General features: G+C 34.1%; 2 protein-coding genes across 3 annotated transcripts; one reads left to right on the forward strand and one right to left on the reverse strand.

Moving 5' to 3' along the window:
* Nucleotides 1-292: 292 nt before the first annotated feature.
* LOC145568385 (uncharacterized) lies at nt 293-6,859 on the forward strand. 2 transcript variants are annotated; one of them, XM_081627810.1, is made up of 7 exons: nt 295-589; nt 693-885; nt 1,468-1,577; nt 1,683-1,761; nt 1,856-1,923; nt 5,081-5,147; nt 6,531-6,859. In XM_081627810.1, exons 1-7 carry the CDS (start codon nt 368-370, stop codon nt 6,641-6,643), a joined length of 852 nt encoding a protein of 283 aa, XP_081483936.1. In that variant the 5' UTR covers nt 295-367; the 3' UTR covers nt 6,644-6,859. The 2 variants fall into 2 exon arrangements, with proteins under 2 accessions (XP_081483937.1, XP_081483936.1); XM_081627811.1 differs by lacking the exons at nt 5,081-5,147; nt 6,531-6,859 and adding an exon at nt 3,156-3,257 and having other exon boundaries at nt 293-589.
* A 2,466-nt stretch (nt 6,860-9,325) lies between these two features.
* On the reverse strand, nt 9,326-10,649 carry LOC145568386 (protein JINGUBANG-like). The gene has a single exon (XM_081627812.1). It carries the CDS (start codon nt 10,593-10,595, stop codon nt 9,369-9,371), a length of 1,227 nt encoding a protein of 408 aa, XP_081483938.1. The 5' UTR covers nt 10,596-10,649; the 3' UTR covers nt 9,326-9,368.
* Between the last annotated feature and the right edge of the window lie 2,980 nt (nt 10,650-13,629).

The raw sequence follows: 13,629 nt of genomic DNA on the forward strand, positions 1-13,629 counted from the left end.
TTTAATGTATAATAGAATCTATATTATCTTAATATAGGGAGGGGTAATAATATAATTTGTTCTACAAAGATTTGCAGAATAGGAATATGTATATATTTAAGGAAAGAATATGAATATTGTTTATTTAATGTTCTTTTTTCACGAATTTGAAATAAAAAAGAGTAACAACGACAAACATTAGACAAGTTAAAGAATCCCACCCCTAAATTATCAGTTATCACTAGTGGAATTGTGACCGAAAAGGCGAAAACTACTGAGGAAGTGAGGATTTATCTTCAATTCTTTACTCCGATATGATAATATTTCACCATCTCCCCCATAATTAAAAAAAAAAAAAAAAAAAAAAAAACCGCAGCGCGGGAACACAATGTTGTGCTTGCGTAGTATGCTCATACTATCCCCATTTTCTTTCAGGACTTTCATCGAACACCTTCCGTACCACAAACCCAATTCCTTCAAATTCACTGCAAACACCCGCAAATCCCTAATTACTGCAACACCAATCAATTCTTCCCACTTTGAAACCCTAAATTCTCATCAAAAACACCAGATTTCTCTATATGTTGATACCCTTCTTGAATGGAATCAGGTCCCTTTTCTCCCTTTTTCTTCTTCAATGTTCAATGTGTTGCTGAATTAGTATTAATTTTTTTGTTTCTGTAATTGAATTGTGTTTTGTTTTTTTATTACAGAAGATGAATTTAACTGCTGTTACAGAGAGGAGTGAAGTAATGGAAAGGCACATTGAAGATTCACTCGCAATTCTGTCGCCTATGAATGAGTCTTACACTTCACATTGTGGTTCTTCGCGTGAAAGTGTGAGTCTTGTTGATGTTGGAACCGGTGCCGGGCTTCCGGGTTTGATCTTAGCCATTGCTTGCCCAGGTATTTGTTAATTTTTACTTATAATTATAAATTGTTGTGAAATTTGTGGAAATTAATGAGCTATCTTAGTGCTTACTTAAATTTCTCTCATGTAAAGTTTAATTGGTGTAAGGAATGCTACGAATGGAGTAATGTAGCCGCCTAGCCGGCAAACCCGAATACATGATTTGATTGCATATGGTCATCATGTATTTATGTTGTATATATAAGGAGTTAGATTATAAGTTCATTGTTTTCAGAGTGATTGTTCTAGTTGGTCTCTCAATTTCATCTTTGAAACATTTTTAAATACTTTGGTTTTGTTAGTATGAGACTATGAGTTGCTACTATTAGAATTTCATAAATTGTTAGTTTTCATACATTGGTAGAAAATTATGTCACAGTTTTGTAAGTTTAATGCTGAAAGTCAAACTATAGAATCATCTGTGTTCCTACACAATAATAGATGTGTTATAGCTACTAGGAAATGTTATTGCGCTAGACTGATGCTGATTTGAATGCCAACCAGTGTTGGGTTTTGATTAGTCATATTATTTGTTTTGTCTTATTACATTTTGATTTACCAGTGTTACTAATGTATAGGTTGGAAGGTTACACTTCTAGAGTCAATGAACAAGCGTTGCTTATTCTTGGAGCACGCAATTAATGTAACTGGTGTGTCCAACGTGAAAGTTATTCGTGACAGGGCTGAGGTATTTCTTTCGTAATTTCTTAGTGTTCTTTGAAAGATATGGGCATGTGTGATTGATTGATTTACTTCTTTATTTGTACACTAAATATCCTTGGTTATAGGGCAGAATTTTGGACACACATTGGAGTACAGAGAATCATTCGATATAGCTGTTGCTAGAGCTGTTGCAGAACTGAGAGTTCTAGGTGCTGATTAGGCTCTTTATTATAGCTGTTTATTACAACTGTGAAGCTCTTTATATCTTCTCATGCAATGTTTTGATTTTCTTTTAATGGTCAGCTGAGTATTGTATTCCTTTGGTTCGCATGGGTGGTCTGTTCGTAGCTGCAAAGGGTCATGACCCTCAGGTATCCAATGTTTCTTTTGCTTATATAGCCCTACTATTAATATTTTTGTTAGTTAATCCTTTTCATAATATGATGTGCTACTCTTGACTCAGGCAATAGCTCCTTTCTCTAGGATAGGGAAGTGAGCTATGTATATAACTATGCTCACAAAGTTTTCTGAAATAATCTCCATGTAAAAGGACTGCAACATTCAATGCTTTTGTTGAGTATGTTAGCATGTGACTGTTACTGCTGTTACCACTTACCAAACAAAATGAAAAATGAAGTATATATCCAAAGCTGGTAACCTTAAGATAAGACTATCCATTAAAGCCAATTATCAAAATTACTTCTCAGGAGTTATAGATGTTATGAACACTAAAATTTCAGATAGATGACTGGCTTTACTGACTATAGATGAGAAGGTTTAAATCATTGTGGAAGCAAAAGAAAATCTGCATCTATATTACAGTAGTATGTAGGCAGGAAAACCTTGCTACATAGCAAGTAAGATTCTGATTTTTTTATTTTATGGTATTATGGTCAATAGCGCTCACAAAAAATGGAGTTAATGGCTTGAAGTTACTGTTACTTTTTCACGTGCTATGATTATGTTTGAACTGCCATGCTCTTTGTGGAACTGTGTAATTTGTTGCTTTGTATTACATAAAAAGCAATATAAAACAAAACATGGTGAAAAACAAAGCCTGTTTATTATGAAAAGTGAATACTCGTAAATTTCCTGGCTTTGCAATTATGTCTGTTATACTGTTCAAGTATTTTTAATTTGTTTTCTACTCTAACTGGTTGTTATAAACAAACAATGATAAAAAAATACTGCGTCTAAAGCTGGATGGTGGAATTTGTCGAGTGAGGGGAAGCCTTGTGCTTTATTCAATCAGAAGTTCACAACATGCTGGGGTGAACTCTAAAATGCATAATATGAAGCTGTCTTGCACCTAAGAAAGAATTGTGTCAATTGAGCTTTTTTTCATCTGATGTTAAAATGGAACTACTCAACTACCCACTGTGTTGAGCCTTATTTTGACTTGATAAGAGCTGAGACTAATCTCTTTTGACCCCTGCACATTACCGAGCTAGGATTAATAATAGTGGGAATCATTTATTTAATGAACTGTACTGAACCAGCTGTCTAAGAGTAGCAGAGGCCACAGGGTGTCACTGTGTGTCTGTGTCAGCTTCTGACATGTGGTTTCTTAAGGTTAACTGATCTAACTTACAATGAACATCAGGGGTTGAAGGACGGTTTTTCATCTCGTTTGTGTGTTACGTTTCTATTATTTTCCTCCCCTGCCCAACATGCACATCCCTGAGATGGTGGCATTATTGCTGGTATACTTCTAACCCAAAAAAAAAAAAAAGAAAAAAAAAGAGTGCTTCTATTTTCAACATTATAGTTGAAGTAACTTGTCAGATTTCTATCTTTCATTTCTGTAATTTACATTTCGTCTTTATTTTTTTATAGGGCCTCAAGATTTGATTGCCAATAAATAGTGCATCCCTTCCCTTTGAGCCGATATTATTGTATAGTTTTTTGCACTGTGTAGTACTAGACAGTTTGAACTTAGTACTATCACACATTGGACATCCCCCCTACGTTTATTTGGCTTTTTGGGATGATTTCATTTGTAAATGTTCAGCTTCTTAACCACAAAATATTTGAGTGATAAAGATCTAAATGGTTATTAATTTAGCTCCTGCCCAATCTTGCTGACTTCCTGTAGCCCTTTGGACATATTGCTGGACCAAATTTTCTCCTTTTCAGCTGGCCCTTATACTATTCAATAAAAGCTTCATATATAAGTACATAACTGACTAATGCAGCATCTAATTGTGAATAACTGAATATGAATGTTCAGATTTGATACAGCACACATAAGACTTTTTAATGAAAAAATAATTGTATTAGCCTTGTTGATCATTAATGAATTTAAACCATAGTTATCTTACAATGAAGCTGATGCAATTGCCAATGCAGCAGTACTCTATCTCAAAGCTTCAAATGTTTGTTATGTTACTATCATTAGAATACTACCTATTCTGAGCACAAAACTAATTGGTGCTTCAACTTTAGTCTATAAATAAACATATGTGAAATATCGACTATATGATTTATGTCAGCTAGGTGTGAGTAGAGCAAACAAACACTGCTAGAGTCTTAACTAATACTCCTCAACAAGAGCATATTTTAGAAATGCTCACACCTATGTTCGTCTACTATATGTCTTTGGTTAGTGACTTATTGTTTGAGCAGCAATATATCTACTTTTTCAATGTCTCTACTTCCCAGTCAACCAATTTCCCTGTCATGTTGCTTTTCTGTCTTAATTTGCTCTTGCTTATCTATTCTTCCTGTCGCCATAGATACAAATACGTCAAATAGCATTATCCATTTAATATCCTTTTATAAGCAGTGATTCGATGACATACCATTAAATTCTAGAAGGATTTTGTTTTTGCTCTTATGCTGTTGTCTTAGGTTGCAGCCGTCTCAGCTGTGCTAAGATTTTTTTTATTTTTTATTTTATTTTTTATTTTTAACTTTACCTACTTAATTTAAATTAAACGTAAATATATAAATATCTTTAGAATTATTTATCAACTGTAGTTGAAATTTGACTTTCCATTCCAAACATAAATCACTTTTCAAAACCGCTGTCCTGCTCCCAAGTGGTAAGGAATTTTAAATTATGATAGATGTGTATACTAGGTTACTCTGGCCGTTACAAAGTGGGCGATGTTTGACTTTTGATAGATTTATAGTTTGTAAGGGGATGTTTATATATAGACGAGAGTTTTGAATGGATGACAAGTGTGAAGTTTGTGTTCCTAATACCTCCCCCCTCTTTCCCAAGGAAAGGGACAAGATAACATACATCAAGAAAGCGAAATTCTATGCTGTTACATATTCTGCAATCTGATCCATGATTTTGTCCTTCGTGTTTTGGGGGCAGTTGTGGCTGCACTCTTTCAGCATGACAGTTGTATAAGTGTATGACATGCCATACAATGAGCTCATGCCAAAAAAAAAAGTCCCTTTTCAAATGTCCTTTTAGCTCATATACTTTGCTTCAACAGAATACATCGATTACTGCATGCTTGTTTTTGTAGTATTCCTAATCATCAACTGATTGTAACATTTGCTATTTCTGAACAGGTGGAAGTTAGAAATGCTGAAAGAGCAATAAATTTATTGGGTGCTACTCTTTTGCATCAGCATTTAGGTATGCTTTCGAGGAACTTATCTTGTCTTTGTAGTATTGTTGCTTATCATTATTCATTCTTACTAAAAAAAATACAGTATAATCATTGCTATAATGTTTTATATAATATATAATAAAAGTTGTTACTATTTATTGATTCGAGAACTTTGTTCATCTGCACTTTTATGATCATCACCACAGTTCTATTGCTATACTACAGACCATAAGTAAATCTTATTGATTCAGACAAACTAATATAGGATTAAGTTTACCGATTTTGACAAACTTAGTCCTGTTATAAAAGGAGCAATTTAACTCAGTTTGATTAAGCCTTCTTATACGTCTTTGATTTAACTTGCTTAAGGTTGCCTTTTAAGTCCTCTTAAAGATATACTTTATATAATGCTAATAAGTATAACTCGAGTTATTTATGTCAAAAATGGGAGATTACAACATTCCCTCTTATTATGCAAGAGTAGCCTATTGTTTTGGCTAACATCCAACTCGTGCTTTACTTCATCAGGTTTTACTGATTTTATTCTTTGTTCCCCGCCTATGTTTGATGAAGAACATATGGTGATTCCTCTTTGACCCTAAAAATGGCGTACATTGTAATATTGTATATTTGTACTAACATCAACATTATTCCAAGGTAGGGTGGCTGGAAATATGCAGTCTTGCCTTATTATAATAAGTGGCACTGTAATAAAGGTTAAGACACTCCAAGGTTAGGTAATAGTGTTAATACAAAGTGCATAGGAATGCCTCACTAAAATCGCCTCACCTAAGAGTTTGTTTCCTTGCGACTCTTGATTGATATGCAACAATTGTTGCTCCTGCATAGCAATTCAAAAGCTGATGAATAAAGAATCTTTGTCTCCTTTTGAACTTGTCATACATCAACTTGAAAATTGTAAGCTTGGTTGGAAAATCTTAAAGTTGTCACAATGCAATTAATAAATAGTGTTCAACTAGTTGGTTTTAAAAGTTTTGGTATCGAGGTTAAATTTAAAACTGAAATTAAAATTACAAACTCCATTTAAGGGGCACAAATAGCTTCCAACTGTTGGAGTATGCTCACTAGTTGACTAGAACTCAGATTTGTTGGGTTATGTGAATGCATGTTTTTAAGTTGATGTCGTTTTAACTGATAAAGCTAGAAGAATTAAAAAAAAAAAATAGAACACACATACATACGTCACGGTGGTTTAGATATCATGCCATGTATTACCTTGATGATTGTCTCATTTTTCCACGTTTATTGAGATGAGAACATCTGTCTATAGATACTATGTTTGCTATTATATTTAAAGCAGATGCACATTGCTCATGTGTAAACAACTTTTTTGCTTTTTAATTAATAAATGAAGTGAGCAAATGACAATTTATTTTTTTCCTATTCAGTGGAATCACATGGCCCTTTTGGACAGCGAACTACTATCATATGTTTTAAAGACCGTCCTACCTCTAGAAAGTATCCCCGCTCTCCAGGTACACCAGCAAAAATGCCCTTATGAGTGATCCAGATGAATGACTTCTAATCTTCTATTTGTTTCTACTATAGTCTGGCAACTTGCCTCTGTATTGCATCTTGGAGTTTTTATTATCATCTATACTGCATAATGTAGCCTGATAATATACAGTCTTTGCGCTATACAAAGATGTTGGCAAGAATCAATGTATCACAAACTTGAATAACTGAAATAGGCTTGGTTTGATTTGGTATTTGAAAATCTATAATGTTGCAATCCACATACAATCCGTGTCTCTTTCCCTCTTCTTTAGCTACTAGTTAAAGTTCTGTTAAGTTAGATAGTGAAAATTTTGGAGTAATTTATTTCAACAATTTCAAGTTTTTGACCATAATGCATAATGTAACATAACTCATATGCTGGAGCAAGAGCTGCTTTTATTAGCTCTTTGAACTCTTTGCAATGTTGCAAGTCATGCGTGACTTGTCTTTTTCTACTTCTTCTTTCTTAACTAAACATTGGGTTCTGGTAGGCCAGTGAGGTTTTGTTTCTCTGGTGAAAGATAAATTCATTTGTTGATGAAATAGTGTCTAGCAACATCTCAAGTAGCACCATTTTGTATAGAATACAGTCTTGTGATCTCTTTCAGAACGTCTGATACTAAATAAAATTTTATCGAGAGAATTAGAAGTTGAGGATTCTGCTCTCGGGTTTTATAAGATAGCATATAATATTTTTGATGTCAAATTTTGATCGTCTATTTCTCACAAAATATATTGGTTGATTCTAATCTTAAGGAAAATAAACGTGAAAGTACTATAAAATAATCATATAGTACAATAAAACTTGTGAAATGTTTTTAATCAAAAGGGTTTAATTTTGAAAGTTTGACCTTCACAACATGCAAGTGTCAGAGTGTTAAATTTCTTGATAAATTAGGGAATACAATTCAGAGAAGGGTTCCCTAATTTTATATAGTACCTTTTTGGAAAAACAAAATCTACATAATAATTTAATTGGAGATCTGTCAGTAGGAATGTAGGAACCATACAGAAAGTGCTTGGACTTCACGTTTTTTTCAGTGTAGAGCATTATATTGATTGCATTAGAGGGCTGATGTGAAGTGCTTCTCAGACTGTGCAATTAATATCTGCAATTTGCTAATGCATCTGCCGTCTAGTGCAAACTTAGCACTATGATCAGCATAAAATTGTTAATCATTGAGTAACTTTTCTGTTTTTGTGCTGAAACAATTGGCCAACATGCTTTTTGTCTAGATCTTTGAACACTATACAATAATACAGAACTTCGTAGATTTGTTGTAAAGTTTGTTTACATTTTTTAATTTTTCTATATTCCCCGACTGTTAGAGGAGTCTTTTTTATTAGCAGTGGTTTGCGAGTGCTTAGAAGTGCTCAAGGGACCATATTATTTTTAAAGGCTTGATTGCTAAAGTGTGTCACTTTTTTTTTTGTTGGGGAAGGGTAGGGGGTGTGCATTTGGCTGCTTCCCTAATATTTTGCTGGTTGACTTTACTCTGGTGGTTGTAGCCAATGAGTGTGGTTATGTGTCCAAACTATGTCTGGGACTTCAAAATAACAACTTTAGTTGTGGCTGTTTGAGTTCTAGCCACTAAAGGTGCTCCCATGAAGGGGGTAAAGTTGATGAATTACACTGTTAATGGTACTAGTAAATGTGACCCAAGTTTTATTTTTGGAAAACAATCAGAAGTTAATTTGTAGAAGATGAACTATGAGTACCAGACACCCACGGGGCCACCTGCTAAGAAAGGTGTCCCTTAGAATGGTTTTGCAAGCAAAACATCATATTCATAGACTGATCTTATCTTTCAACCTTCATAGACTGATCTTATCTTTCAACCTTCCTAGCTGAGATCTGACCTGTCCTAATCTTCTGCTCATCTCCGATAATTGTGAGAGTCAGGTCTACATATGTTTATGAAATATTGGTTGCTTTTTTGTGAATTGCGTAAATGATGTCCAAACTTGTAAATTTTAGGTGGATTGCTGTAGGTAGATGCATTTTCCATTTTTTAAGTTCTAATTGGTCGGAAAATGTAGAAAATGTTGATACAGATTGAATGAATTGCTTCTGGAGACATTGGCCAAGTGAACACATTTTTTCATGTTTTGCTTGAGAATCCTTTTTGTTGTTTCCGCTTCATATGTATACTTTTGTACCTATAATATATTAATAGGTAATAGTTTTAATGCTTTGGTCAGTCAAGATGAACACAATTATGTTCTGTAAATTTTGTATGTTCAATGTTGCACCTGAATCTGCTAGTTTGATAAACTGTTAGCCACCAATATAAAGAAAAAAGTTGTGTTTTCCTGAAACTCAAGTTTTTAGCCTGTAGTTCATTAAGCAAGGACCAAATTAGCAAACATTAAGCTTTATAGAATTCCTTATCCTATAAATATTATATTATTTATCTAAGTGACGTCACATTTGACCTGACTCCAGGGCATTTATGTCATATCATGGTTTAATGTTGATCTGTTTTAGTGCTTGTTTTTTCTCCTCCCCTTTCCTCTTTGTTTGGAATTGTTAAAACCTATAGACTGATAATTACCCTGTTTAGGAACATTGGAGATGTGCAATATTGGAAATTTGCAACATTATCTTAAATTTATGCATCAAACACAAAAGTGCTCATTGCCAATCTGCAATTTGTTGAACTTAAATTTATAACTAGCAGGGAGATACTTTGCTATCTGGTACTAGATTTTTATGCATAGATGATGAATCAATTAGATACCAACACCTGCCATACTCGAATATCACAATCTAAACTACCACTATAGACAAGATAATTAGACGATGGCATGCTATTATGAGGGTAGTAAGCATCAGCTGCTGCAGTCAAGCACTTGACTGGACCCTGGTGTCCTTCCAGTACTGCCAGACAAACATAGCTTCCTTCAACCCTTCTCCAAACTCGTACAGTTTTATCAGCTGAACCACTGAAAATCAAGTCATCAACGGTGGCCAAGCACAATATGGCTTTGGTATGGCCCCTTAGTGCTCCTAAAAGTTCCATGCTATCATCATCACAACTCTTTTCCCACACTAATATTGATCTATCACACGCCCCTGAGTACAGAAACAGCCCATCAGGACTAAGTGCTAAGGCGTTTATTCCTGAAATGTGCTTCTCCAGCGTGTTGACCAGAGTATGCTTCTTGTCTCCTGGGAGTTTCTTCCATACTTTGATTTTCTTATCTGCTGATCCCGTGTAAACATATCCATCATAGGACACTGCGATTGCATTTATTGCATCATCATGTGCATTCGTAACTGACTCCAAACATTTGAAGTCTGATGTTTGCCAGATTTTTAGTGTTCTGTCCCATGAAACAGAATAGAGCAGGGACTGGTCTTGCGATAAAGCTATCGCAGAGACAGTGTCAACATGATGTACCCATGTACATTTCTTATGTCTACGAATCTCAACTTGGTTGTTTGGGTTTAGAAGTTTCTTAGTACGATCACCAAGTGTGGGTAGGGTAGCGACTTTTTCATATTTTATGTTCTTAAATGGTTCCTGGGCTTTTATCTTCCATATCCGGATTTTGCAATCTTGATGTGCACTGAAGAGCTGGTTAGCTAAAACAACCAGAGACTTCACTGCAGTTTTTCCAACTGCCACCACGTTATCAGCTAGGTTCTCTTCATCAGCTTCATAGCTGAAGGGGTTGCGTTTCCATACTCGAATTTCATTGTCGGAGGAGCCTGTGTAGAGATATTTTCCAGCCAAAGTAAGAGAGAATATGTAGGAGGTATGTCCTGTGAGAGTGGTTATGCACTGGCTTAAGGCGCTGGAAAGATGGTTTAGTTGATTGGGATGCACTGTAAGGCTTGGAACTCTTGGGAGGCTTGGGAGTGAAGAGAAGGAAGCTGACCTTGAATCATAGTGGTCATGCTCAGAATCTTCATTCGAGAAAGAACTTGAATGAGATGTTGAAGTCTGCATTTTATTGCAGAAAGAAGGGATTAAGGAAAAGATTGAGAGCAAAGATGGGATGAGTTTGTGGAACTAATAGCTGAATGTGAGAATATTGAATGAATGAATGAATGAATGTGAGAAAGATGAATGATTGAATAGGTTATGATTATTTGGAAATGCATAAAAAAATTGAATATCTGTTGATGGTAAAGAGCGGAGAGAATAGATATCCTGATAGAGGGTATGCCTTATATAGAGGTAGCAATTCTTTGGGTAGAGGGGTCACGGAATTACTAGTTTTTGACGTAGACTGTTGATTTTGATTAAGTAGTTCACACCAAACTTAAAAGTTAAACCCATCTCTAGTAGTAGATTTATACGTCCATTTTTTAAAATATTAGTTACAAAACTTTCCTAAATATCCTTACACATGGCAGTAATTAATTTTTTATGCATAGTGTATAAAAAATCATTCAAAATATCGGTTTTCTTATGTGGATGATTAACTACCTTAATTAGTTTAAGTCTTTAGAAGTGGTATGAAATCAAAAACTCGTTTACATTCTTTGTCTTTATCGCTCTCACTTACTCCCGGAAAAAAAAAAAAAAAAAAAAAAAAAAATATCAATCTTCTTATTGGGAGTAGAAAAAGGCATCCTCCACTATTTTAGTTATACAAATACGCAGTTGTATATTTCTACTTGCCAGTGTTTTAATAGTTTTTCCAAATACTTTAAACCTTTAAGCAGATTATCCATATTGTTAAATTGTAATTGTCTGATCTATGCCTGCTAATCAGTTTTTGTTTTTATGCTTTGCTTTCATTGGATGATTGGTTGGCACAATATTTTAGTTGCTAAACAAAGATTATGACCTTGGTAATTGGATAGAAATTCGACACTTTGTTTGGAGTAGTTGAAACCAATGGTTATTGAAGGAATCTAATCTTTAGTTTAGTCAGATGTATTCTTTTATCTTTTTGTGTAATATAATTTTATTACTCTGTATAAGACTTGGTTTGATAGTTTATATCTACTCTGATACGAGTATATCTTTGTGTGGTATGATTTTTTTTCGTTGAGTTCTGTGGTTTGACTTTTTTAATATATACTTGAATATACATTTTTTATTATATTTGCCATTTGTATAGATTACTGGGTAAGCACCAGAGTCAAGATAAAATATGGTCAGGAAACCAATAGCCAATAGGCATCTTCTGATATTATAAGGCCGAGTTCAGATTAATTTCCTTAAAGTTTGTGAATGGTTCTTTTTTAATGGAGTACAATGAGCCTCAAAATCGATGTCACATTGTTGATATTTGATAAATCCCTTAGGCTACTAGGGGAGCCTTTAGGCGTTCTGGAGTTTCCTAAACCTTGGCATTTCCATTAATTCAGGAATCTGCTAACTGATGGGTTATACTGTAATACTATACTATTCATTCTTCCATGATTGTCTACCACACTCGTAGTGCCATGAACTTGATTATCCTATTAGTATTGTTTTTAGGCAAATTCTCGTGTGAGATCGTCTCATAGTTATTTGCGGTCTACTAGGCTTGTAACTGTAATGTTGTGCGATTTTGCAAGAGTAGTATGCTATCTAAGTTTGGTATAACCGCTTAACCTTTCAGTATATGTTTTGATTTATGCATTTCTATCACCACTTCTTTAGAGAAAATGACCTAATCAGCAATGGAAATTAGTGAAGAAAGGAGTAGAGTTCATAACAGAGTTGATATTAGTATAGACATTCAAAATGGGTTTTTTTTCTTATGATTACCCATATTCTATTGCCTTTCATTACTGCTTACCTAAGAAGTCATTAAGGCTACTTCCTATTTTTTGGGTTAACTTTTAAAGCTTCATAATAAGTTAATGTGCTCGTATATGTAGATGGTAATTTGTTACATAAAGTTATGGCCTAATATTTGAATTTATATTAGTAGTGTCTGGCCAGTTTGCTCTAAAGATCTAGGTCCCTTTTTTAATATTTTGGTGTAGAAGGTAATCTTTTTTTAACCCTAAAAACCCTTAGGAGTTGACCTTTTCTATGGTGCTTTGACAGAATAGTCAGTCATCTCAGCACTAACCATTAGGGTAATGTGGCCAGTTTTGTATTGTTAGATTTTTCTAATCAAGACACATGACATGAAATCAAGCAGCTAATATTCTGCATTTGTTAAGAAGAAAAAGGAAGGAGTTTCATGGATGCCATGATGGCAAAGTGATGCTTTTTAAAAATTTTGTCCTAGCTATTATTATTAAGGCGTTCTTGTAATTAGTTATTGAAATAACCGCATGGGGTCCTAATTGCTCCTCTTTTCTTTTTGCTTGTTTATCTTCTTTACTAGTCTAAAACACATTGATGTTAAAGGCAATTAGTGAGCTTGGAGGATGTTATTTTGAAATAGAATGTAGTTTAGTCTTCCTTTATAAACTCTTTGCCAATCAATTTATAGATGACCATCAAAATCTGATGGTTGAAAATAGATTCTAAAATGTGAATAGAGTCCTAGATCATTTACAATTATTGAGTTTATTGGTCATTTGTAAAATAATTATCATCAAAGAAGTAGATAAAATTTAAGTATTAACCTGTTTCTTAACTCAATTTTAACCATTTACTTGACTTAAATGCCCCTCGAGAATGTATAATTTTGTCCAATATCAAAGAGTGATAAGTACTCTGTATGCCATTTTTCCATCCCACCCCACATGTCTAAGCCATGCCTACCTTCTTTAGGAACCTTGAATCCAGAAGGACAAAAAAAGAGAATCTTTACAATGTCATTGGTTATATGCCACTCAAGTTTTAACCAATGTATCTTTTCTTGATTATGTTAACATGGCTACTTGTGAATTGTATCATTCCCTGTAACAGTGATGGCTATTCTTGTTGTTTTCTCTGGTTTATGTTTATCAGTGATTAGTTTTAGTTGAACAAATGATTTAGAAATTGATTGTATTTAGTGGTTAGAAAGTGCGCCAAAAATAGCAAATAATTTAACTAAGATCCGTTCTACTTATATACGTACTATTAGAAAATTAGAGTAGGC

This window comes from Chenopodium album, chromosome 11 (assembly GCF_948465745.1).
Source record: "Chenopodium album chromosome 11, dcCheAlbu1.1, whole genome shotgun sequence".
Lineage (NCBI taxonomy): Eukaryota > Viridiplantae > Streptophyta > Magnoliopsida > Caryophyllales > Amaranthaceae > Chenopodium > Chenopodium album.